This window comes from Arachis ipaensis, chromosome B5, assembly GCF_059453495.1.
Source record: "Arachis ipaensis isolate K30076 ecotype BB chromosome B5, ASM5945349v1, whole genome shotgun sequence".
Lineage (NCBI taxonomy): Eukaryota > Viridiplantae > Streptophyta > Magnoliopsida > Fabales > Fabaceae > Arachis > Arachis ipaensis.
In genome coordinates, this window is record NC_142440.1 from 141,685,784 (window position 1) to 141,713,427 (window position 27,644).

At 29.0% G+C, this 27,644-nt stretch overlaps 3 protein-coding genes and 2 long non-coding RNA genes across 6 annotated transcripts; 1 reads left to right on the plus strand and 4 right to left on the minus strand.

Moving 5' to 3' along the window:
* Positions 1-481: 481 nt before the first annotated feature.
* LOC148566021 (uncharacterized) lies at positions 482-2,114 on the minus strand. The gene is made up of 3 exons (XM_088487342.1): positions 1,599-2,114; positions 1,303-1,486; positions 482-1,206 (listed from the first exon to the last, which is right to left on the minus strand). The coding sequence occupies exons 1-3, from the start codon at positions 2,112-2,114 to the stop codon at positions 482-484; spliced, it is 1,425 nt and encodes a 474-aa protein (XP_088343468.1).
* Positions 2,115-8,703: 6,589 nt separating this feature from the next.
* On the plus strand, positions 8,704-11,322 carry LOC107624219 (Galactose mutarotase-like superfamily protein). The gene is made up of 5 exons (XM_088488420.1): positions 8,704-8,999; positions 9,146-9,195; positions 9,656-9,782; positions 10,364-10,468; positions 10,574-11,322. The coding sequence occupies exons 1-5, from the start codon at positions 8,885-8,887 to the stop codon at positions 11,194-11,196; spliced, it is 1,020 nt and encodes a 339-aa protein (XP_088344546.1). The 5' UTR covers positions 8,704-8,884; the 3' UTR covers positions 11,197-11,322.
* Positions 11,323-14,565: 3,243 nt separating this feature from the next.
* LOC107644189 (uncharacterized) lies at positions 14,566-19,125 on the minus strand. Of its 2 annotated transcripts, none has more exons than XM_016347994.3 (11): positions 18,943-19,125; positions 18,783-18,875; positions 18,610-18,674; positions 17,095-17,149; positions 16,377-16,463; positions 15,990-16,074; positions 15,796-15,891; positions 15,412-15,596; positions 15,256-15,344; positions 14,923-15,022; positions 14,566-14,817 (listed from the first exon to the last, which is right to left on the minus strand). In XM_016347994.3, exons 1-11 carry the CDS (start codon positions 18,991-18,993, stop codon positions 14,773-14,775), a joined length of 951 nt encoding a protein of 316 aa, XP_016203480.1. In that variant the 5' UTR covers positions 18,994-19,125; the 3' UTR covers positions 14,566-14,772. The 2 variants fall into 2 exon arrangements, with proteins under 2 accessions (XP_016203480.1, XP_088344545.1); XM_088488419.1 differs by having other exon boundaries at positions 18,783-18,862; positions 18,943-19,107.
* Positions 19,126-19,788: 663 nt separating this feature from the next.
* Positions 19,789-23,725, minus strand: LOC110262546 (uncharacterized). Its single transcript, XR_015883589.1, has 6 exons — positions 23,273-23,725; positions 22,759-22,820; positions 21,559-21,634; positions 20,345-20,909; positions 20,176-20,239; positions 19,789-20,048 (listed from the first exon to the last, which is right to left on the minus strand). It is a non-coding gene; the product is annotated as an uncharacterized LOC110262546 (long non-coding RNA).
* A 461-nt stretch (positions 23,726-24,186) lies between these two features.
* LOC110266282 (uncharacterized) lies at positions 24,187-27,059 on the minus strand. The gene is made up of 3 exons (XR_015883592.1): positions 26,971-27,059; positions 25,916-26,064; positions 24,187-25,151 (listed from the first exon to the last, which is right to left on the minus strand). It is a non-coding gene; the product is annotated as an uncharacterized LOC110266282 (long non-coding RNA).
* Positions 27,060-27,644: the final 585 nt, after the last annotated feature.

Here is a 27,644-nt window from a genome sequence, read left to right on the forward strand (position 1 = left end):
TTTAAAGGGTAAATGATATATTAACACCGACACTAAAATATAATATAAATAAGATCACGTCAATATTAAAATTACAAAAAGATCATCTAATAAATTTAAAGAACGAATAATATATTTTAAAAATAAAATTAATTTCTTCAGAACAATAGAAAAGCGGCTGAACAGGCACTAGTCGCTAGTATAGATGAATGAGAATATTAGAGATATAGAGTTTGTTTGGGCGCTATTATTTAAAAAGATCTTTTATAAAAGTAAAAATAATTTTATGTTTGAATATTTTATGTAAAAAAAATTTATTTATTAATTATATTTAGATAAAATAAGATAAAAATATTTTTTTATTTATTTATTATATAAAAAATATTTTAAAAAATTGCATCAATAAATATTTTATACTGTTGCACCTCATCATAATGAGAACTTCTGTGAACTTCCATTGCCACACGGTCTGGTCCCTTATAACAATACTTGTATAGATATTTTATACTCTTGATACTGCTACATATCTCTCATTGATATGGCAATCATACTTCAGTAGTAGCCAAGGGTTGTACGGAACCACCCATCTATTGTCAATTGTGACATTTTGGTTGATAGGGACTGGAGTATCAAATCGCCTCCTATATTGAGGATATGAGTCATCACCTCGTCGTGTCTCTGGTACGAACTCTTTTGGATAGTTGCGTTTACATTGACCATTCTTCATGCACGGTGAAGATTGATTTAGTGTTCCGCAAGGACCATGGACCATATGCCTTAGCACTGCCTCATGTAAGTATGGTTCTGTTTCTTTACATAGTATTTCCGCTCGGACCAAACTATCATATTGGTCAGGATCACTCAACTTGTCATTGTTTTCTAAGATTAGCAACATATGTACGTGTGGCAATCCTCTTTTCTGAAACTCGGTGACATAAATATAACTTTTCACCTTTCCCAATACACCCTTGGTAATAACATCCTGCTTTAATTGTTCGAACTTGGCTCTGAAAATCCTAGTTGTTAGATTCGGACGATCTTGTGGAGTTTGAGTAGGACTGAGTTCTGAAGCTATTTCTGACCATGATGGATTGCATGTCATAGTTAGAAAGATATCCGATTTTCCTTCTTTAAGAATAATAGCCATTCCATCCTCGTACCGTTGAGTCATGTCTCGACGACTGCCCACGAACGACGATGGTAATATCGTTCTTCTGCTAACATTTTCTAAAACCAATTTTTGAGAAAAGTATTATTAGTTTTAAAGTTTAAATTCAGGAACACATAATGATCAATCGTGTGGCTATTAAATTGAATAATTACCTGCATTATTCTCTCCTATGTGCAAAGCATCTTGTAAGCCTTGATACAGTTCAGCTCGAAGTTCCGTTCGTCTTTGTCGAACCCATCTTAACTTGCCTGTTTCCATTTTCACATAGTTGTCAACAACATATTGTTGAAGAAGTCGCCCCGCTTGCAAAACTGTTGAGTGATCATTGGGGCGGATCTACGAATATCAAGGATTATAGAAAATTGTTAGAAATTATGAAATGATGTATTGGTACAAACTATCATCTACAGAATTCTATAAATGATATAGCAAATATAGGAGTTTGTACCTGGAGCATATAGCTATAATATGTCCGGCATGATACTTTGTTTCCACGTTGAGTTCGAGTATTTATATCCCATCCATGGGTTCCAAATGGAAAAAGAAGAGGATATTGTAATGGATCATAATACCCAACAAACTCCTGAATCCTTCTGAGGTTACCAGCATGAGTTTGAACCTTGATATCTCGTTCGCGCACCATTGTTTCAATGTCATCACCGACTATTATGGCTGCTACTTGTGAAGCAGTTGGAAGACTGTATTGTGGTTGATTAGCAGGTCGCTCTCTGATCACCAAACTACACTCTTGCACATTTAGTCGTTGTGCAAGCTGGCGGAATACATGGATAAAAGGATTATATCGGTGCAACAATTGTTGTAGTTTCAAAACCAAACTTTCATGCAGTTGGGTGTTCTCCAGCATCCTATTTTGTAACTCGTGCTCAGTATCATATATATACAGTTGCAAGAAGCGTGGCCGCGAGCCTTGATCTGGATGAAATCCTCCTATACTGTGGTACATTGATCCTTGAGCACGAAATGTATATATACCATGACTTGCTGTAGCTAATTATTCGTCTATGTGTACACCACACGAAGTGAATGAAAAAACATGATTGTAACCACGAATGTGTTTCCTGAAATGGTTCCCTTCCGCAGAAGGGTCTAAGAAGATTTCAAGTAATTCCCGAGGAGCATTTACTTGGGGTAAAGAGACTTTTCCTCCATTGCAACACATGTCAAATGTTTCATGGTGAAACAGACGTGCATTATAGTGTGTCCATGTCCTTGTAGGAGGTAGTGTAGTTTGAAGCACTGTTGTATTCTCTTGAAAATTTCGAGCACAATTGTGGGATGTTCGGACATGGTGTCTAATTTCTGCACTCGCATAGGAATATTAAAATATTATGTTATAGATTTCTTTTTCTACATGTGCCAATAATTGTTGGTTAGGTACTCGGGTAGAATTCATTAATTATTTCATATTATTTTAGATAGTGAAATTAAGAGTGAACAAAGAATATGTATACAACTTCTCAATTGAGGTTTGTTTTTTGAAAAATAAACGTAATTTTTAAAGATGTAGTGTCTTTTTCTAGATTTTTCTATTGCATAAGCTCATATAAGATTATCAAAGTTTGTAGTTCTAGGTAATATATGAGGTTAAATATATATTTAATAGAGCAAATTTTTATTCTGAGTTATACTGAAATATACAAAGAATATTTTTAAATTGATATGATTCTATTGTGTTTTTGTTTGCTTTTCAATTTTATGAAAGTTTTGAATGTCGCCCAGTAATTTGTAATAATTTTAATTATATTTTTTAAAATTATTATGATAAATTAACGGTACAGTAAAAATTTTGTCCATTAAAATTGCATAAGAATTTTTTATGGTTTACATGCATGGTGTACTTTTATTTTGTTATTTCAGTTGGTGTTTATGTTAATAATATTTTCTATATTATAAAATTTTAATTTAATAATCTTGTTATCATTAAGGGTTTATTCCGTAGTTACGGTAATGATGTTAAAATTTATTTTCCATCACTAAATAATATTTTGTGTCTCATGGTTTTTGCTATTGTATAACAGTTATAGTAGCATTTTTTTAGTTAGTACTTAAATTAGTGATTCATTAAAAAAAATTTTGTAGATCATAAGAATGTAAACACCATTATCTATGTTTTTAATTTGAGGTCTACATTATTTAGTTACGTATTGACTTGTAACTTTTAATATAATATTTGGTTTTTTTATTTTAAGAAATCAGATACATTGTGCCATTAGTAAATTTTACCATTTATTAAATGCTTAATTTGTTAATAACTTTATAATAAAAATGACCCATATAATTTGTACAATTTATTTTTAAATACATGAGATAGGACATCAATATTTTTGTAGTATCTATTAATTGTTGTTTTTGTGTTTAATTTTTTTGTTCAATTTTTTTATTTAATTTTAAAAGATATATGCTGTTACGAAGATTTTATTATAAAGTTATTCTTATTATTATTAGTTTTATGAATGCTTCACCTATTTTAAATGTTTTATTTGTTAAGTATTTATTTTAATTTTTTTATTAAATGAAAAATTAATCAACTGTTAAGTATTTATTTATAAACAACAGTTGATTATTTTGATAATTTTTTATATAATTGTGTTTTTATATTAAATGATTATTATACGATGATGATAAAATATTAAAAATATAAATAGAGTACTCACTATTTATATTTACATGGCTTTTAGTATTGTTTGTAGTTGGTTCATAAGAAGCAATTGGTTGAGGAATTGAATTAGTAATGGTGTCTTGACGTACACCTATATTTAAAAAATTTTCAATTTTTAAATGTTATATACTTTTTTGAAAAAATAAAAAATTAGTGCTTAGCAATAAAATAAAGTGTGTTAATTAAGTTGGTTAATTTTGTTAATATTATACGTTAAGAAGATTTAATGTGCAGACAAAATAACTTATATCGATGTATTTACACATATGAAGATACTAATCAGGTGATCTATTACTTGGACCAGTTCCGTTATCATGTATTTCTGTACCTATATTTTTAAAGAGCAATATAGAAAAATAAACATAAATTAAACTAATAAGAGAAGAATTAATTATAATATATTATATTAGTTATGATTTCGTGAAACAAAATATCGGTAACTTTAAATATTTTAGAATTAATAAAAAATTAGTGCTTAGCAATAAAATAAAGTGTGTTAATTAAGTTGGTTAATTTTGTTAATATTCTACGTTATGAAGATTTAATGTGCAGACAAAATAACTTATATCAATGTGTTTACATGTTTAAAGCATATAAAGATACTAACCAGAGGATCTATTACTTGGACCAGCTCCGTTACCATGTATTTTCGTACCTATATTTTTAAAGAGCAATATAGAAAATAAGCATAAATTAAACTCATAAGAGAATAATTAGTTATCATAATATTAGTTAATTTTGATTGCGTGAAACAAAATATCGGTAACTTTAATTATATTAGAATTAATTTATGTTTCTTTATTATAATACAAATAATTTTTTCTATACTTCTATTATAATTTTTTTATGGTGTTTTTTTTTTCAAAAAAGTTTGAATCTCGTCCATTAATGTTTGAGATATTTTAATTTGTTTTTTTAATTTGTTACCATAAATTGATGATATGATGAGTATTTTATCAATTAAGACAATTAAGAATACAACGATATGTTTTAAAAATAATTTATTTGTTATACTGCAATGTATTGTTGTTTTTTTGTGTTTACGTTGATAATAAAATGAATTAATCTTTATTTATGCTGTGCTTTTTTAAATCTTAAGGGATAAAAAATAATAGCTCTTTTAATTTTTTTAACCGTTATGTATAGTTCATTATATTATATATTGGTACAGAATTGATTAATGAGTACACTTTTAAATATAATTTTTTTTTAAAATAAATATTGGACATCAAAAATATATAAACCATGTGTTGTAAATTTAATTATTCCAATGACTTTAGTTAATAACTATTGTCCCATTGAAATAATTATTAATAAAATAATTATATTTTATATACTATCAGTTATTGTACTATAATAATATATTGATCACTTATATACTATTGTATTATGAGTTATTATGTATAAAAAATATTAATAAAAAATAATAAATAATTTATATTTTGTTGACGTAATTTTATTTACATCATTATATTATGATTATAGTATAACGTTATTTATATTAATTATTTATATTTTAATATTTTTTAAAAATATCATGAAAACTTAAAGATAAAAATATAATTAATAGATTTTAATTTTAAAATATATATCATGTATCCGGAGTACGTAGTGTCAGTTTTCTTTATTAGAAGTGGTTCAGTTTTAAATTCTGTCGTGGGTAAACCCATTTTTTTAATAAAAAAGAAACAGGAATAAAAGAGGAAAAAAGAAAATACTAAACCTGTGTATCCCCATTATATATTGGTATTTGTTGACGTAATTTTATTTATATGATTATTATGATTATAGTATAATGTTATTTATATTAATTATTTATTTTTTAATAATTCTAAAAAAATATTATGAAAATAAAAGAAAAAAATATAATTAATAAATTTAATTTTAAAATATTATCATGTATCCTGAGTACGTAGTGTCAGTTTTTTTTATTAGAAGTGGTTCAGTTTTAAATTCTGTTGTAGGTAAACCCATTTTTTTAATAAAAAAGAAACAGGGACAAAAGAAGAAAAAAGGATTGGATACTAAACCTCTGTATCCCCATTATATATTGGTATTTGTTGACGTAATTTTATGTATATAATTATTATGATTATAGTATAATGTTATTTATATTAATTATTTATTTTTTAATAATTTAAAAAAATATTATGAAAAATTAAAGAAAAAAATATAATTAATAAATTTAATTTTAAAATATTATCATGTATGCTGAGTACGTAATGTCAGTTTTCTGCTTTAGAAGTAATTCAGTTTTTAAGTTCTGTCGTGGGTAAATCCATTTTTTAATAAAAAAAATATATGTATTCCTATTATATATGGGTATAGATAGTTCTTGTAATTTTTTTAACCATTATATTTGTATATAAGTAATATCCTAATTTTATTTTTAATTTTTTAGAAATATATATCGTTACCAAAGCTCTAAAATACGAGAACATAAAGAATTTAAAAAAATTAAATTAAAGTGTTGTTAAAAAATTTAATGTTATATTGCTTCATTACTTTAATATATAAATTTTATTTTTGATTATAAAATTATTATCATAAACTTTAATATAAAAATACTTTTTCTCGTTAGTCTTGCATGACATTATTTTTTATTCTTTTTTAATATAAATATAAATACGTAAATATTATATATTACGTTATATATTATATTGTAAGATAAAAATGAAATATATTAAAAAAATATTATTATTTTTTTGACCATTTATTTTTTTAAAATTATTTCCAAGGATGAATGATGTCTGAAAAAGTTGAATACCAAATTTTTAATGTTAACTTTAAAACTTCATATATGATTGATGTGTTGTTTGATTAAAAAAATACTGTAATTTATGTATAATTTTGTGATATATATTTTGGATACTAAACTATGTATAGTAATATTAATTTGATTAATTTTGAGTATGTTATTTTGATTTCTGTTACCTGTAGCAGTTCTAATGTCATGCTTCCATTCCTGTATTTTTGAAAAGTAAAATATAATTAGTAAGAACTAATTCAATTCATAACAAAAAAAATTAAATTTAGTTATCGTGTTACTTGTAACAAATTGTTGATAGGTGGTAACTCTGGCCATTTGTCTAATTGTAGTCAATCTGGCAACCCCAATGTTTGTAGTTAATTGGGTACCTCCACCAGTGTTTGGAATTGGAGTTGTATCAGTTGGTATGGCAATTTGTTTTCCTTGTCGAATCATCTCCCGATAACTTGCACGTCTTCTAGCTAGGTATTGTTGTCTTTGTTCTTCGGTCATAATCTGTCTTCTTCGCCTAGCATATTTCGTGAAGTTTTCATCTCTATTTGTCAGAAATATAACAATACTATGCAGAGAAAAAAAATTTTTGCGACACCAAGATTGAAAGGAAAAGAGTAATTTAAAGTGGAACAGTGAGTTAGTTTTTAAAGTGAGTACGTAATAGTAGCAGTTTTTTTTTTTTTCAGTTTTAAAATATGTCGTGGGTTGATGGTGAAGCAGTTTGATACAGGTAAATTCGTTCCTTGATAATAAAAAAATAATAAACATGGAGGAAGTAGTTACCGTTTATTATATTTTTTTGAATTCAACATTTATAAAAAGAAATAGGGGGTAAAATAGTAAGAAAAAATTGGATACCAAATTTTTTTATTCTAATTATATATTGGTATAGTCTATTATATATTGTATTGGTATAAACTTGATTAATGAGTACACTTTTAGATGTAATTTTTTAAAAAAATAAATATTGGACAAAAAAAATATGTAAACCATATGGTGTAGATTTAATTAATAAAATAAATATATTTTATATACTATCAGTTATTGTACTATAATGATATATTAATCACTTAAAGATAAAAATAAAATTAATAATTATTTATATATCCTGAGTACGTGCTGTCAGTTTTTTTATTAGGAGTGGTTCAGTTAGGAGTTAGGAATGGTTCAGTCTTTTAGTTCTGTTATAGTTAGACCCATTTTTTAATAAAAAAGAATAAGAACAAAAAAATAAAAAAATTGGATACCAAACCTGTGTATCCCCGTTATATATTGGTATAGATAAGTTGGATCTAAAATTTTAGTCCTCTTACTTTATGGTGGATTAGTATGCCGAAACTACTCACCAAACTCTTTTTTTTAATTAAAATTAATTTAATAAAAATTAATAAACAAAAAATATAATCAAATTTAAACATAAATAAAAAATAATTAATTTATAATATAATTATTTAAATTTTAAAATTAATAAAATTATTTACCATAATGTCTATTTTTAAATTACTTTTAGAAACAAAAAATAGTTTCAACTCAATTTTCAATTAAAAAATAATTTTAAAATAACATCAAAATTTACAATACAAAAATAAAAAATAAAATTGTATAATAAAAAACCTCTCTACTTCAAGAAACAAGATATGAATGAATGTGCGAAGGCGTGTGATTAATCCCAAAATTAAAAGAATAAAGGTAAAGTATATTTTTTTTTAAATTCAAAATTTTTTTAAAAATATATCTAAATTTTAAAAATATTTTTAAATTTTATTTTATTTTAATTTATTCTAAAAATTTTTAATTTGTATCAAATATATTCCTAAGAATAGTAATACAAGCAAATTACACGTAATTGTCATACATTATTATTAGTTGGTCATTAATTTTTCAAAAAATTTAGAATTACTTCAACAATAATTATTCTCTAAAATAAAAATTCAAAATTTAAAAAATTCAAATTCTAAATCGAAAATTTTTAAAACAAAATTAAAACAAACTAAAATTTAAAAATATTTTTAAAATTTTTATCAAATTTCAAAAAAAAAAAAAAAAACTTTACCCAAAAGAATAAAAAACTGCTATTGATCTTTTCAACAGTCAAACAGCATACGCCCTTGTTGATAGAGAAATGATTATCCAAACGAAATCATAAATTCATAACCTGACACCTCAAAATCTCAATTCATGAGTAGAACATCGAAAACAAAAAGCGTATATTCATTTAGTTACGTCACATCCACCTAGCAACTCAGTGACTCAGTGACTGAGACCGGCGATTCAATCACCTTCCCTTACAATGGCCGATCAGAACCAGAAACCTGAGATCTTCGAGCTCAACAATGGCACCATGGACGTCAAAGTTACCAACCTCGGATGCACCATCATCTCCCTCTCCGTTCCCGGCAAAGATGGTTTCCGCTCTCTCCCTTTTCCCTTCTCAATTCCTCTAATCTTCATTCAAAATCTTCATGAATTAAATTAATTTGATATTGCATGCATTTTTTTCCTTAAATTATCAAAGATAGAAACTGAGTTGTGTTATTTTTTGTGTGGAAAGGAGCGTTGTCTGACGTTGTTCTTGGCCTCGATTCCGTTGAATCATATCAGGTGAAAATTAAGCAAATCCTCATTTTTGTTTTTCAATGGATCATGATTTGAATCGCAATTGCTAGTTTAGTTATGCATTTGATTAGATTGGTTTTTTATCTAATTGATGTGCATTGTGTTTCTCTTTTTCAAGTTTCTATCTATGAAGTTTGAAACAACAATATCATGCGTTTCTGAAAGGCCTTGACAAGTTACATTTATCCATATAGTAGAGGGATCGATTGATATTATTACAATTATTAATATTTTTTTTTTTTCAATTTCTTCTTATTTTATAGATATTAATTTTATAATTATATTTGCTGATAGATACAGTGGATTGCAAGAAAATATTGAATCATGGTCGATAACAATCCACCATGATTTGACATGTTCTTGCCAAGCTATTGGTGGATAGGCTAGAATTCGGTTTCTCAGTTTTATTTTGATGATTGATTTGTCGAATTTGTTATGCATGCAGAAAGGTCTTGCTCCTTATTTCGGCTGCATTGTGGGTCGCGTAGCAAACCGAATTAAGGAGGGAAAGTTTACACTTGATGGGGTTGAGTACTCTTTGCCTCTCAACAAACCCCCAAACAGTCTTCATGGTATCAGTTCTACACTCTTGATTTCTACGTATCCTCTGCTCCACATGTATAGTATGTTCATATCTGTGTGCATTTTGGTTAGGATCATGTTAATTCTGTAGTTGCGAACTATGACTTTAACATATCTATCTGATTGACTATCTGTTGCAAGAGTCAGCTTTGAAAATTATGGTAAAGCAAGAAAGGATTCTCATGGTTGAGAGATGCTTTGTCGGCAATAAACAAAGCTGCAATTTGTACACTAACACTATAATTCTCCAATAGAATTTTGAAATGGCATTAAATCTCAATCATTTTCTGTAGGAAATTACTCTAGTCTAAACACTTTAATCCTGATCATATCAGTCTAAGGATTCGTTATATATTACAAAAATACATTGTATAGCTGTTCTCAACAATGCTGGAGGTGGACCACCTAACATTCTTGGATAAACCTTCTTTTGCTCTTTTCACCAATAACATTACATGATTATGGAATGGAATTTGAAATAGCCTAAAAGCGCAAGTGTTTTCTAAGACAGCTATTTGTTTTTGTTATAAAGTTTGTGTGTGCCTGATCCATTTCTGTTTTCCAATTTTAGGAGGAAATATAGGGTTCGATAAGAAGGTATGGGAGGTTGTTGAATATAAAAAGGGTGAAACCCCATCAATCACTTTTAAATATCACAGTCATGATGGAGAGGAAGGTATTATTTATTCTTTCTTCCTCTCACTTTTGAGTGTCTCAGTTATTCTGCCCTTTTGTTTCCCTTTATCTATTTATTTTTTCATTTTTTTCACCGCTATATAAGGTTATCCTGGGGATATTACTGTTACTGCAACTTACACGCTCATTTCGGGAACAACTATGAGGCTTGACATGGAAGGAGTACCAAAGGACAAGCCCACCATAATTAACTTAGCTCAGCATACCTATTGGAACTTGGCTGGCCACAACTCAGGGGACGTCCTTAACCATTCCATTCAGATATGGGGGAATCATGTAACCCCAGTCGATCAGAACACTGTGCCAACCGGTGAAATAATGCCGGTGAAGGGCACCCCATTTGATTTTACCACTGAGAATAGAATAGGCAACACCATTGGTCAGGTTGGAATGGGATACGATCACAACTATGTGCTTGATTGTGGTGACGAAAAAGCAGGTTTGAAACATGCTGCCAAAGTGAGGGATCCCTCAAGTTCAAGAGTGCTAAACTTGTGGACAAATGCCCCCGGCATGCAGTTTTACACGGCAAACTATGTCAATGGTGTTAATGGAAAAGGAGGCGCCGTATATGGAAAGCATGCAGGGCTGTGTTTGGAGACTCAGGGATTCCCTAATGCCATAAACCAGCCAAATTTCCCATCTGTTGTGGTTAGACCTGGTGAGAAGTACCAACATTCAATGTTGTTTGAGTTTTCAATAGAGTAAAGTGATGATGTGGCATTGGAATGAGGAAGACGTTTTTTCCTTTTTTCTGTTTCCATGTTTTGGTTTGGAACTTGAACAATGGTGTTTCTCACAATAAGTAAAATGTGTGTTTGTGTTTTACATAAATGTGTTGCCTTCTTTATGTTACAGTTTCAAGACTATACCGTTCTAAGAATATCAACATAGAAAGAGTAAGTTGAGGCATAAATCTCAAAACACCTAAAATAAGTATGCAAGTTCAAATCTCAATCTGAACATACGAGATTGTGGAGGAAATGTAGTTCAGTATAAAGGAAAAACTATTCAAAGACCATTTACTCAAAAACAAAACATGACCCATTAACCGAATAAGAGAAGACAACCAGCATTGCTATCGACAGATGGCTCCATATCTTAATGTAATAATTTGTTCTACGTATTTTATCAAAATTCTAATCCATACTAGTGTCGTTTCCTTGCACTTCATTACTCCCAGACAGTCCGAAGATATTTTAACCAAGCATTCCACACTTCAATTTTCTTTTCCTCCCTTTTTCTTGTCTCTCATTGAGTCACTCAGTTCACCTTAGTTAATCATTCTATAGAAAGTAAAACGAATATGTTGTCCAGAATTAGTGTTCCTTTGTTCCTTAACATATATGCAGTAACTCATTGGTTAGCCGCTATGAAGTACGGACAGTCGGACACTTCGTTGAGTTGTCGTGTCTGTGTGTCAGATACATTTCGGATACATTTCGGACATGACACTCACCGACACTCGTCGTGTCTGTTATGTCCAACCGTGTCTTAATAAAAAGTAAAAAATTCTTCTTCGTACACGCTTGGACATACCTAAATGTCATCACGTGTCAGCGTGTCCAGTCTTATTCTTAACATATATTTTTGAAATAAATTTAGATATAGTATATATTATTATTTATTAAAATAAAAAATATTTTAAATACTTGATATAATTAAAATAAGACATTAAAAATAATTAAAAAATTAATTTATATTTTAATATCAATAAAATATCAAAATATCATTACGATATATCTAAAAAATACTTTATATTTTATATGTATGCGTGTCTCCGTATCTTATAAGATTTTAAAATTCGCGTGTCGACGTGTCCAGTGTCGTGTCGTGTCATTATCCGTGCATTATAGATTAGCAACAAACCCTTAAATAAACTCAAATTTGTGACGGATTAATTATTGGTCTATAAGACTAAAAAATTACTGTAAAAAAAAGGGATCCAGGAGGCCCCCGATATTTTTAAGTACTGAAACAAAAGTCATGGAAGGATGACGCTATTGTGTTTCAAAAGTGCTCCAGAAACATAAAAAGCGGTACAATACATTTTGTATATAATATACATGTTATTTCACACGTATCTTTAACAAAATAATTCATCACTCAAATAAAATCTATCGTAATTATATCAAACTCAAGCCTATAATAGCCAAACAATAAATTTTTTGTAGCAATATAATCAATTTTTTTTGTAAACACTACAGCTGCATATTCTTATACAATGTGACTGATTGGTGATTGATTTTTCATTGTATTCGTGAGTTATATATTCTTTTTATCGTCTATATATCACTTCTTTTTCCTTTTAACAATTTATAGTTTTTTTAATATCATTTAGTTGTAATAATATCGTTGAAAATACATGATATTATGATTCATAAAAAATAAAATTAAAAAATTAAATATCATTTTTAATTATCAAAATATTAATAATATTTATACTTGTATTTTATCTAATAATTTTATTATTGTACTATAATATTTAAATATAACCTAAAAAAGATAAATAAAAATAAACAAAACTAACTATTTTAAAAAAAATAATTATATGAAATCATATGAATAAATTTCAATTGAATTTTTTTTTTATTACTTACACAAAATAGTTTCACAATCATTCTTACACATTTGATTTCACTCTATGTTGTCACATAAGATTTTTTTTTAAGTGGAATAATCTTCTATCTTTGCATTATACTATAGAATTCTTATGATAATTTTATCTCCTCGTAATAACCTATCTTTTTATAATATTATAGAATTCTTTTTAAGGCAACTATTCCAACGAAGATGTCAAAAATATCTTCTCATGTCTTGGTTTAAAAAGTGTAACTTATTTATTTTGTCACACTTTAAACAAAGGTAACATTTTTATAGCATATGAAAATTAAGTCCTATATAATCTATCATCTAATGATCAAAATAAAATATCTTTTTACATAATGATAATTATAAAATTTTCATAAGAGTATCCATCTCTTTTTAAACCTCAACTTTTTATATTCTTTTAGCTTTTATTTTTTGTAGGTTACACTATTACTTTCAATGTTAATATTAATTCTTTTTAATATGTATAAATTTAATTAAAATTTAATTCATTTTCTTCTCCTTTCATACTCATCACTCGTTCTTATATTTATTATATAAATCAACATTCCTTTCACACATTTTTTTTATCTCCTCTCACATAATTTCCCACATCTTTCTCTTTCTTCCTCTTCATTCTCACTAATTTTTTGCACAACTAGAATTTGATAAATGACCATAGTTTTTTTTAATTGGTTGTGTGATTACATTCGTTAATTTTTTTATTTCTTTGTGTAATTGTATCTATAAATTATAGTATTTTTGTCGTCTATATATCATTTTTTTTTCTTTTAACAATTTATATTTTTAATATTATTTAGTTATAACAATATTATTGAAAATACATGTTGTCATGATTCATAAAAAATAAAATTTAAAAATTAAATATCATTTTTAATTATAAAAAATATTAATAATATTCATACTTATATTTTATCTAATAATTTTATTGTTGTAATATAGTATTTAAATATAACTAAAAAACAAAAAAAAAACTATTTAAAAAAAATAAAAAATAATTATATGAAATCCAATGAATAAATTTCATTTGAATGTTTTATTACTTATAGTATAATTTATTTATAATTTTATTTTTTATAATTATTAAATTTTAAATTATTTTTTTTTAATTTTAAATTTGTCATTTATTATCAACCATTATAAAAATTAAATTAATTTTGATATGCTATTAGACAAAATTTTTAAATTTCTTAATCAATAAAATCTAATTCATATTATTATTCAATTAAATTACAAAATAATGATTAAATACAATTATTATCTTTTGTATATTTTTTTGTTGAATAATAATATTATTGAATCATATATAAATTGTCAAATTAAATAAATATATTGTACAATATTTCTTACAAATTAATTTCTAAGTTTAATATTAATTTACATATTATTTAATATATCCCTAAGTAATATATATAGCATTTTAAATTTATACTATATAATATAATTAATTTAACTCTCCACGTATCGTGCAGGTCTTAATATAGTTCATATGGTTGTAATCAACACCTGTAAAGTATACATGAGACTTTTCCAGTGTGCATCACTGTTCCAAATCTTGGGAAGTTACATTACATGAAATGGAAAGCCAATTCACTCGAAACCAACTCAAATGTTATATCAAACAATATATCCACTTCCTGCCTGCTATAGCTTGGTGCATTCTTATACACAACCTTACTTTGTCCGGACCAACTCGAGCGGCAATGTTTCCATTGCTAGCTGAAATTTCATAAAGGAAATTGGAAAACAAAAGGATCCTTAATAAAGTGAAGAACACTAAATGATAAATGAACTGCCATTTGGGGAAAATGGAACTGAATTTACCCAAAGTTTTGGAGTTCTGGAGTCAGTCTTCTTATGCACTTGAGATAGGTCTGACTGAAAACTTATGACAATGGCAACTTTGAACTCAATTGAGAAGGGACTGCATGGAAATAGAGAAAGAATAAAATAAAACAATAGACATCGAGCCATCAAGATTTGGAGTGTAGGATCCAAGAATTTTCGCAAACAAATAAGAAACAATTTATTATAAGGTTATTTATGAAATGGAAATATAGTTTACTGAGTATCCTTGAGCACATCACATGCAAAAAAATGCAACAATTACTATTGTGCAATACACTGAATGGAAATTATCAAGAACAAGACACTTACCCAGCAAAAGTTGTTGGACACGTCAGAAGCCGTGGAAGTATTACATAGATAGGCATAGTCAAATTATGGCATACATCTCCATCTGCTATCTGATAAATGGAAAGGGAGTTAAAACATTGTTTTAATTTCAAATGCTCTTAAATTTGTATCACTTGCCTGGGTCGTTTGTATCAAAGATGTTTCAGTTGCAATTTTCTCCCCAAGAAGAATGGACTCAACACGAAACAACTGAATGTCGATTGAGTGAATCGGAACTGCAGATGTTTCTACAGTTAACTCACCACTAATAGGACCAGCCAAAGAACACTGAGAAGAGATCTTCCCCATCACCCGAAATCCACCTATTCAACAATACATCAGCATTAACCTCATGATTTTTTCCATTAAAATGTTTGCAAATACTATTATTCAAGTTTATTACCAACAAACACAAGCAAGTTAATATCTGCCACAGTAAATGAGAAATGTGAAAACAATAAGATAAATGGTTTTAACGAAGCCTGAGTAGAAAGTATACCCTTAAATAAAAGAACAACACACCAGATTTTAATTCAGGAAGTAGAGAGTGTCGTTGAGTGTCCTGGGTTATGTAGAAGATGACCATTTCTGGAGGAATTGGCCGTTGTAGAAGATCAGCTGAAAAAATCCACAAACAAAAGAAATACTAGTAGTTTAATCATGCTTACGTGAATAAATGTATAAAAACAGAACATTTGATTGCAACGAACTTATACCTTTATCACTTTCAACAATGAACTCCATTGTTGTTGACAAAGATTTATGTAAGTATCCGCGAGTCACATCTACAGTCACCAAATACTATAAAGGCTATCAATCACCAACTGTCGAAATTAGTTGATAAGTTAAATAAATAAAACAGAGACTTACACGTGTAAAATGAGTTAATTTTGATCAATTTTCAATTCTAAGAATTTACACCATCAGTGAACCATATGGCATCACCAAACCTTATTAGTGTAAAAATATTCAACCTTGATTAAGATCAAAGCCAACTTCTTTACCAAATGTCAAAAAGAGAGATAATAATCAATAGTAGGAATGGTGGTGAAAATTTAATCGTGTAGATCAGTTGGCTAAGAAAGCATCTTCCATTACATTACCTGGATACTTATATTTGCCCCATGGAAAGTCTCATAAAACTTTTCCAAATTTTCACCTTGCTGTCTAAGGGTCACTGAAAATGGTATCTGCGACAAGATTGCAAACCTTTAAATGAATATGAACACAGTGAACTAGGTTAAATCAAATTAATAGGAAAACCTGTCAAATATGGTACTAAATTTTCACTCAAAAGAACATTATAGTATTTCACAATATTATTTTGTTCAGAAAAGCCAACTTAAGACAGGAACTGCAAGAACAAATCCAACTATGTTATTCGAACAGTGAGATCAGATTTGTTTCGTAGGACAGTATCATATTTTTGGCAAAAATGAGAAAGTAAATCCAGATGAGACAAGACACTCATTAAGGGGTAAAATCATATAACAAAACAGCTTCTTAAAAGCCTAATCTTCCAGATGGTTGCAAGTCTAGAAATCAGATATTTAACTGAACTTTACCATAATTATGAGAAAACCTCTGCAGAATCACATATGGTTATGCTTATCTTTTTTATCAAGTTAAATTCCTCTATCCCCAAAACAAGAACCTCATGCACCAGGCCCACCTCTTTGGGAAACAAAACACAATGGGCTAGCTCAATATCTTATCCACTTGACAGCTGATACTAGATATCATGCCTTAATAAGATAAGTAGTCTAAAAGACAAAACTGTAATAAATAGAAACTTCTATTCATTCACTAATGATATATTACCTCTGTTGTGCCCGAAGCAATCTTTCCAGAAGGTTTAACCTCGATGGTCCTATTCCTGTTTACAAGTTAGTCATAACAAGTTTCATATTTTCCTCTCTGTAACACCAGAAATTCCTTATGAGTGCTATTAGCAAAGTATCAGCTTGAATGAAAGTGATCATGCAAAGCATAATTGTTATCAACCAACTTCACGATGGCGTTTATGTTGGTCCCAACTAGTTTTTAGGGAAATGATAATGCCACTTCCATTTTTGATAATGCCACTCCACACATGATTCTTTTGCATTGTATATTTTTATGAATTTGTGGAAAAAAGAAGTGGGATTATCAAAATTGGAGTGGCAATATCCATTTCCTAGTTTTAATCTAAAGCATTTAAACTTTTTTATTTGCAAAAAAAAAAAAAAAAATTAACTCATTATTGCAATATTGAATGTAACTCTTTTCAATTACAATATATCCCAATAATGTTATTTACAATTATAAACTCAATGTTTTATTGTGCCATTTAAGTTTAATAATAATTTGAAAATCAAATCAAACATTAAGTCTTTCAGAATTTTGGAGATCACAAATTTCAGCAGAGGCAGCGATGACAGTTTAAGACCCATCGGAGGCAGAGGCGGTGGGGTTGTGCCGTGCTGAGGGCGAGGGGTTTAGGTGGAGGTGGAGGGTGGTGGTAGTGGGGTCATGAGTGACAAATTGGTCCTGACCAATCCTAATCCCCCTCTAGCACGGCACTTAAATGGTCATTTCATCACAATAACAAGCCAGCTAGGAAAGTTTGGTGGATTTCACAAAAAGGGTTATGTTGTCTCACGACAAACAGGATCAAGGGCCAAATTATCCCTTTTTTTTTGTCATGGGTCGCATTGTCCTCTAGGAAGATATACATGGACCAAATTGGGTGTTTACTCGCAAAATTAACAAATTACAGGGATAATTTGCCAATTTTAAAAGCATAAATACAAGTTGAGTTACACACTGTTGGATCTAAAAGTAAACAACCTAACAGCTAAAATTAAAAGCAAACTTAGAGGACTAATGTTAGCCCCAAATAAATCTGGGACCAACAGAAATGCCACCCAATTTCACCATCAAAAAGAAAACAATAGATGATACAATGTACTCTCATGAATTCTTCTTATCATTACTATCTTCTTGTTTTATATATATATATATTAAGTATCGTCTCTCATGAAGATTTACCTAGTCAAAGACCGGTAAGTTAATCACAGTCACATAGAAACTGAATCAAATCCCAAATAAGCAGACTGATCTGCAAATCTATAATTACAAGGTTATGCATTACGGTTGGCTCATCGAGAAAGATCATATATGCAAAAATGAATAAGGTAGAAATCATTTACAATTTGTTATTTTGTTTAGACAAGGAAGCAATAAATCAATAACACTATTTGCCATATTTTGAAAGGAAAAGAAAATCAACAACATCAATAAAATTGACACTCTGCTTGTCAAATTACACAGTAAGAAAACAAGAAACAAACTTACAAAATAGGGATTGGCTTAATAACTCCATAGAGTGACTCAACAACCCCAGCTGATCCTCCACGAACCTTCACCATACACAACAATAAGTCCAACAAAACCATGAATTAAAGCTTCAATAAAATACTAACTATAAAGTTTGCGTCTTTTTAGTGTAGCGAAAGAGAAGGGTGAACCTGCATGTTGACGGATCCTTTGAGAGTAAGGCGAATTCCATAGTGGGAAATTGAAGACTGCGTTTTAATGATGATTTTGCCTTCCAGTGCTTCCTGAAGTCAAATTCCTAATCATAATCGATTAAGAACATTTGAGAGAGAGAGAGAGAGAGAGCGTTACCGAAGGGCGATAAATACGATTGAAGCGCGAGAGTTTGAGGTCGATAGACATCGCAACTAACAAAAACAAACAAGCACTGGTCACCGGCTCTGTGGCTCAGATGAGTTATGAGTTTTGAGAAGGCAACACTCCACTTCATTTCCTATTATAGATTGCTCCGGTAACCTTAGCAACATAGAGGTTAAAATTATGTTCTGTTGTGTTGTCGTGTACTTACTGGCGTGATAATCCGTACATTGTACGGAATTCACGAAATTTAAACCTTTTTAAGAAAAATACTAAGAATATAATTAAAAGAGGAGTGCTAGGGGTTAACAATTTTTGGCATTTGTAGCCATCAAATAGCTATCAATGATGGTTTTAATGGTGTGAGATTGGTGTGAGATTTCATCCAATGACTCACTTTTTCTTGCTGGTTACATGCTGGCCAGAATTTGGAAAAGTTGCTGGCCCCCTAGACTTTTCCTAATTAAAATGTATTCTATAAAAATAGATATGTTGTATTAATTTTGGATAATTATAAAATTATCATTACACTAAAATAAAAAAATAAATTACAACAATTATTCAATATGTCAATAAATAGTATAACATATTTTGTAAGATAATAAAATATTCAAATAATTGGTAGACAATAAAAAAAAAAAAAAGAAGTTCAATAGAGATGTAATTTACTATTACGTATTATCTTAAAAACACATAACGTCAAGATACTTACTAATAGCAAAACAAAATATATACAACATATATAAATTTGTTCATTAAACAAAAAATAAAATATGTCCAAGACAACTTAACATATAATTCAAAATATCCATCAAATAGAGTTATACATAGGAGGCCTAACGTCGCTGAATCGATAACTCTATCTGGCGGTTAGCTATCAAGCTGAGTTTGAAAGTAATGATATCACCCTCCTTTAAATTGTATATTCTACAACATTCACTCCATCCGACCCCAAATTTTCATTCTCCACGTCTTCCTTCACTATTCAGTAAGTGAAAAAAGAACACATTCTTCTCTACATTGGAATCTGGACCGGTGATCGTCCAAATCGAACCATCTCCAGATGATTTAAGATACACAACAAATTTTGAAGCCAAATACTGCAACGAATAATTCATAGTTAACATAAACATAATATTTTCATACACAATGAATAGCAGATTTAGGAAGAACATCAAATAAGCTTGCAGGAAAAAAAAAGAAAACACTCTTTTGAGATCAAGTTACCAATCTAGATTGTCCGAGATCCGAAGCTGTGATCTTCTTTTTATAAGAAACCTCTGGAGCATATCTAATTCAGGATAATATGAATCTTAGTCACCACACTAAAAAATAGCAAGCTATCCCATGATATTAAAATCCAAAACACAAGGAAAAAAGTTACATCTAGCATTACCTAGGATCAGCCAATTCATTTGACGCGTTAATGTGTTCATCGACCTCCAATGATAAACTGCTGCCACTAGACAAATCTATCGGATTATGTGGATTATCCCCTACCAGTGCTCCATCTTAATCATTGTTTTCATCACCATCTGATGAAAACTGATCATCTGATGGTTCAGATCCAGATAGAACAATCACATCAGCTGATGAGTCCTCATCCATCCTGGTATACTTTATGTGGAACACTCTTGATATATTATCAGGTGTCTCTGGGTCCATTAGCTCAGGAACATAGCAGTTAGGATCAAGGTGAACTTGGATGGATTGGTTGTCCTTATCCCACAATGAAATAAAAAAATTCCAAAACCGACATTCCTAAATTGAACAGATGCCCCTTTATCGATAAGATAGAAAGTTCTAATCTGTTCAAATGAGGAGTCAGTTATGAACAACTGATCATTCTTTTTGATCACCTCCAGCGATAAACAATTATCTAACTCGTTAATGACATAGAATATTGGCCCTAATCGTTCCCCATGAGTTGAAACAAAATTTGGGGGAAGAGCTCTGTCACCCTATATTCAAATTTCTTCCCAAAGTTAATTCATGTGTAACAAAATATGCTAAAAAAACTTCACATAATTTTACCTAATTATTTAGCAAAAGAGAGGTATTTTAAATCTACCATTATTATCAACTGAGCACACAATAGAACAATAATCACGTAAATAAACTAACATTATAATGAAAAGAAAGCTTTAGAATAAATAAATGAGAAGATTCTAGTTCAGTAAACAGCTCAATGAATTTAAACAAAATATCCATAGAAAAGGGACAAAGGGGCAAAGCAATCACTCTCACACATGCAGAAAATAGTAGAAAATAACAAATTAAAGAACATAAAGTCAAATCAGGAATCTAATTAGTTGAGATTGATACTATTGGCCAAAACTGCACATTGGCCATCAAGCTTATTAAGAATCAAAGACAAAACTGAGAGATTTCAACAATGAAAAATAAATTTCTGTTATCTTGAAGGATTCTAAAACCAAATCATGTACATGAACTTCGAATCATCTTTTCAGGTATTAATAAATGTTGAATCTTTAAAGTCAGTATGAATATATGTATGATTAGTAAACATTATATTATTTATTTTGAATGGACATTGATAATTTATCAAAACTAATCTTTTGCATTAAAAAACATTATATATTTCGTTACCTGCTTACTGAAAATGCGAAATCTAAAAACCAGTTCTTTTTCGTTGGGCCAGTATTGCTGGGTTGCTAAAAATCTCCTATTAGCACATAATGGTACGATTAGAATTTAAGACTGAGACTTTTAACCAAGAAAACAACTAACTAACCATAGAAAAAAATAGTAACAAACTAAAAGCACATTAATGAAAAATACCCAAGAGACCACGTTGGAAAACTACTACACAACATATTTTACAGATTACAACAACTTCTGAAATCTGGCCTACATATAAATGAGAAGCCAATAAAATTAAATTACAACATGAAAAATATCTGAGTAAGAATTTAAAAAAAAAATTATAGATGGCATAACATCGATATTTAATTGACATTAAAATTTTCAAAAGTTAATCTGAAATATATTAAATGGAAAAGTAAATGAGACTTCAATCGAATTGAAAATGCAGCAAAGAAAACATCTTCTCTAATGCTCAGCACCATGCCTATTTGGATCTTCTCTATTGGCATCCATCGCCATTCAGACTTATCAAATAGAGAGACTTGGTATAAAGATTCAAGAAGAAAGAAAAGATCTTGTCTCTTACTGCAAAAGAGAGCATTATAATAAAGTAAACCCTAATAAGAGATTTCAACCAATTCAAGAAAAACAGGTGATAAAATTGAATCGAGAAACATAAAGAACAAACATAAAGAAGGAATAGCAACCATTCATAAACAAAAGAAGAAATAGACGAACAAAAATATGATTATTTATTCTACTAAATTAAATTTCTACTAATGCTAATTATAATGTTGAAAAGTTTCAGAAAGCTAACCACTAATACTAATAATAATTTAATGAAACAATCATGAATCATGAATTTGTTAATTTGAATATGCATTACAAACGATATGAAAAAAAGAAAATATACAAAAATTAGATCAATATTAAAATATAAAAGAACAGAATCAGTATTAAAAAATTATAAATACGATTTTCTTTTTTTTACTCTTAAAAATGTTTTAAATTATCTGCTTAATATTTTTTCTTATTGGATACAATATAGTAATACCAAAATTACCGAATTTCACACGGCCAATACAACCTCACTGAAACTGAATTAATTAACTTGCTAAAAAGAAATTAACAAAAAAAAAATAGCTTCCTGTTATTATCCTTTGAACTTCTCTCATGTTAATAACTTACATTATAGTATGTTACCTTAAATGTAGCTTCCTAATCAAGATAATTAACAAAAGTAGCAGCTACCCACGTGTGACAATCTGCTAACAAAAAGCATAAAAAAAAGAACTTAATAAGAATCAGACATTTGACATATCCAAGTATCAGAGATCAGTTGTTTCAGAAATCAAAAATTTCTTTCTTTCTTTTTAAATCGGGGAAGAACGTCTCCTTGAATGATACATGCATGCCAAAATATATGACAATCTCTTATATTGGTTCAAGTTAAGACTCAGCAAGATGCGAGAGCAACAAAGATTTGAGTATCAGTCAAAAAAATACTCAGAAAGCATACTTGAACCGAGGCTATTCACATAAATGTATTAACTAGATATTTTCAGAAGACAAAACTTTAGTTGATGAAATCACCGAAAGGAAAGATACCAAAAATGAAAAGAAAAGCAAAAGAAAAAAAAGTGAAGAGAAGATTATGTTGGGACTGCAACAGTTAGGGCAAAACCTTAACTTGTTATTCGATTGTCAGAAAATTTACCTGTTCAAAGAAATGGAGACGCCGAGACCACTGGAGATGACGACAAGTTTGTAGCTTGTAGGATTATTTGAGGTTTAACGCTGCAAAAAGTAGGACGGTGTCTTTCTGGGTTGAGTAAGCTGAGACCCCAGAGGGAGAGGATGGACGGTGACGACGTTAGCTCTTCTTTTTGACCTTCTTTTTTTTTTCGCGTGTGTGTGTCTTGTTTGTGAACTTTGTTTTTTTATTGCGTGTGTGTGGGGGGTAGGGAGGGGGTGGGAGAAGAGAGAGACACATTTGGTCTTTTAATATTTCCTTGGTAGCGTTAAACAACTAAAAATACTAATAGAAGATATAAGATTATAATTAAAATAATATAGATAATTCATTAAAAATAAATGACACTAAAAGAACGGTTATGAGAAATGAATCATTAGACAATACAATTAATTTCATAATTATTAATCAGAAATTTTTTTTAATATTTATGATAGCTAAAAATAACTAAATATTGAGAAAAATATATCGTAATATAATTTTTTCTATTCATTTCAGAATTTTTGATATCAATAAATTTTATGTGTCCCAAAGTTTAACTAATTTTCACAAATTTTTTCATTTTTATTTTCTATTGATAATTAGAGAAAAAAATGATGGAAAATCACAAAAAAAAATGAAAGAAATAATTACTTAACGAAAATTGTATGCAATATAAAACAGATTAACATACAAATTAACAACTATAAATAAAAAAATAAGTAAGAATGCATTTATTTTTTTATAAAAAAATATGGTTCTTCCTCTTAAATTTGAAACTTGTTAAAAGAAAAATTAATTATTGTTAATAATTTTATCAGTAAAATTTTTTTTTAGTAATAAAATCTTCCTAACAATTTTTTAAACTAATATTTCCTTTTTTCTTATATCGACGGAATCAATAACTTTTATAACATAAAAAAAAAGTAAACTTTGTGTAGATATTAATTGTTTATATGTACTGTAGAATGAAGTTTCTAATTAACCCACAAACCAAGAAAAAAAGAAGAAGAAAATTAAATATTAAATATATCAATTATCTTTCTCCACCACATAAGTAAAACCAGAATGAAACTTCAATACCTATGAAAAAATGAATTTTATATAATGCAATCTGCAAATAATGGGAAATGAAAACAATAAGGACCACACTTCAAAATATATGATACTGCAAACCGAACGAAGGCCCACAAATGGCAAAATCACGCTAATAGGTAATGGATCTAGCAAGAGCATAATTTTCGAGAAGCCAATTCACAAATAAATCAGAAAGTTTTCTCTAGAAAATTCATTTAAACCCATCAATTATGAAGATTGACCCAGATGAAAATCAAATAAAAAACACAAACTTTTATCAATCATGCAAAAGAAGTCAGCTGAAACTTCAAAATATTTGAAAAACAAAATAAATCCTACACCCAAAAAAAGGACAAATTTGAGACCAACCAACAACAATTGAAATAAACTAATCACTTTTTTTCTCATCGATAATTTTCTTTCAACCTGAACCTAGATTAGAAAATCATTAAGGAGATTCATTAAAGTCTTACTTTAAAACTTTACCAACTTCCTGAAAACATATGAAGATAAGTGAATTTTTGTCCTACCATACCAAACATAAGATAACTTTTATTACTAAAGGAAGAGAGAGAGAGAGAGAGAGAGAGAGAGAGAGAGAGAGAGAGAGAGAGAGAGAGAGAGAGAGAGAGAGAGAATATTATCATCGGCGCTGTGAGCAAGACTGCTGCCTCCATCAGAAGATAAGACAAGATTAGACAAAGAATCAGCTAAAAATCATGATTCTTAGTGCATGAGTAAACCAATTGACCTGTGATGTTTAATATCACAGAGGGGAAACACCTTCCTACATAATTAAAAGAAGAAGTTAGAAAACATACTAACATAGGTTTAATTAATGTTAATGATGAATTCCTACAAACTAATAAGCATACAATCAGATCTTTTTTTACTTTTGAAACTTCAATACCGATGAAAAGTGGATTTTATATAATGCAATCTGCAAATAATGGGAAATAAAAACAATAAGAACCACACTGCAAAATATATCATGCTGCAAACCAAATGAAGCCTCACAAATTGCAAAATTACACTAATAGGAAATGGATCCAGCAAGAGCATAATATTCGAGAACCCAATTTGAAAATAAATCAGAATGTTTTCTCTAGATAATTCATTTAAACACATCCATTATGAAGATTGACCCAAATGAAAATAAAATAAAAAATACAAACTTTTATCACTCATGCAAAAGAGTTCAGCTGAAACTTTAAGAGTTCAAGATATTTGAAAAACAAAATAAAAGCAAAGCCCAAAAAAAAGACAAATTTGAGACGAACCCACACCAATTCAAAACCAACTAATCACTTTTTTTACTGATGGATAATATTCTTTTAACCTGAACCTAGATTAGAAAATCATTAAGGAGGTTGATTAAAGTCTTACTTTATCACTTTACTAACTTCCTGAAAACATATGAACATAACTCAATTTTTATCCTACCATACCAAAAATAACATAACTTTGATTACTAAAGGAAACATAAGAGAGAGAGAGAGAGAGAGAGAGAGATAGAGAGAGAGAGAGAGAGAGAGAGAGAGAGAGAGAAACTATTAAAATGGGCGCTGCTAGCAAGCCTGCTGCCTCCATCAGAAGAGAAGACCCCATTAATCAAAGAATCAGCTCAAAATCATGATTCTTGGTGGATGAGTAAACCAATTGACATGTGATGTTTAATATCACAGAGGAGAAACACCTTCCTACATAATTAGAAAAAGAAGTTAGAAAATATACTAACATAGGTTTAATTAATGTTAATGATGAATTCCTACAAACTAATAAGCATAAAATTGATTTTGAAAACACATGATTAACTAACAATCAGAAGATAAAAGCATCAAAGATTGTAAACACATAATAATCAAAACCCACCATTTGTTGCAAGGGATCCATATCCACAGGAAATAAAATTTAAAGAGAAGAAAATACCTACTCATTATACATAACGTTATAATCTACTAACTTTAAAACATCTGCACTAAAAAAGCTTTCTCCTTCATTTCGTTTACAGTGCATATCGAAGTTATAGTTATATGAAAGTGATCAAGCTTAACTTAAACCGGGATGGCACTAATTCAAACTCTCATCCATGTACATCAGAAACCCAAAAAGCACATAGTTATACCTAAGAGACACCTAATGAAGCACTAAGAGACAGAGAAGAGGAAACCACAACGAAACCCAAGAATCTAATATTATGCACAATTTCACTTAACTGTTATAAAATATCCCACTTCTAACCGAAATGAGACGAAACAGAACAGACAAAAAGCCCCCAATTACTACCTCCTTCCCCCAACTTACCCCTCAACTAACTTCATCCCGAAAACCTAAAATCACTCGTAAATCTCAAATTTACCCCCAAAACGCAGAAGATCAAAAACGCGGCACAATTCCACCTAAAAATTAGTATCCAAATTCACCACACCATACACAAACGATTGCACAAGCTGCCGAAATCGAGCCCAACGCAGAACGCGAGAAAATCAACCATAGATTTGCAAAGAAAATAAAAAACCAGACATGAAAGAAGGGGGATAATAAAAGATTCCTAGAGAGAGAAAGGCTAGGCTTTTGATACAGAGAGAGAAAGAGCATGAACTCACAGTGACATTGAGGTAGTTCCATTGAAGCTCGAGATTGATCCCCTCAGCCGAAGAGTGTCGAGGAGCCAAAGCGTTAGGGTTTCAAAAAGGGAAATATGTTAAACAAAAAGAAAAAAAGGGAATATGCATCTAATATTACTTTATGCATCTATAAATAACAAAAATATATATATATATATATATATATATAACAAAATGCATACATATTAAAAAAATAATGAGTCAAATATATGTTAAACAAAATAGAGATAGAATAAAAAAAATTAAAAATTAAAAGAAAGAAGAAGAAGAAAAAAGAGAAAAAAGATTTATAAAAAAAAAAGTATGAGAAAGAGTAAACTGTAAATTTAGTAATATACATCCCATGAATTTTTTTTAATAAATTCAAAAATCATTTAACCTTTTTAACTTGGTCAAATTTAAAAAGTGTGAAAAGATTATATATGAGCATGTAATCTATTAATGTGAGTATGAAAAGATTATATGTGACCGAAAAAGTTTGCATAATGGAATAGAAAGAAATTGTTCACATATAAACTTTTCACATTTTTTAAATTTGACCAAATTAAAAAAGTTAAATGATTTTTTAATTTATGAAAAAAATTAATGGGATGTATATTACTAAATTTACAATTTAATGTTTCAAATCTTTTTTTTAATTTTTTTTATAAATC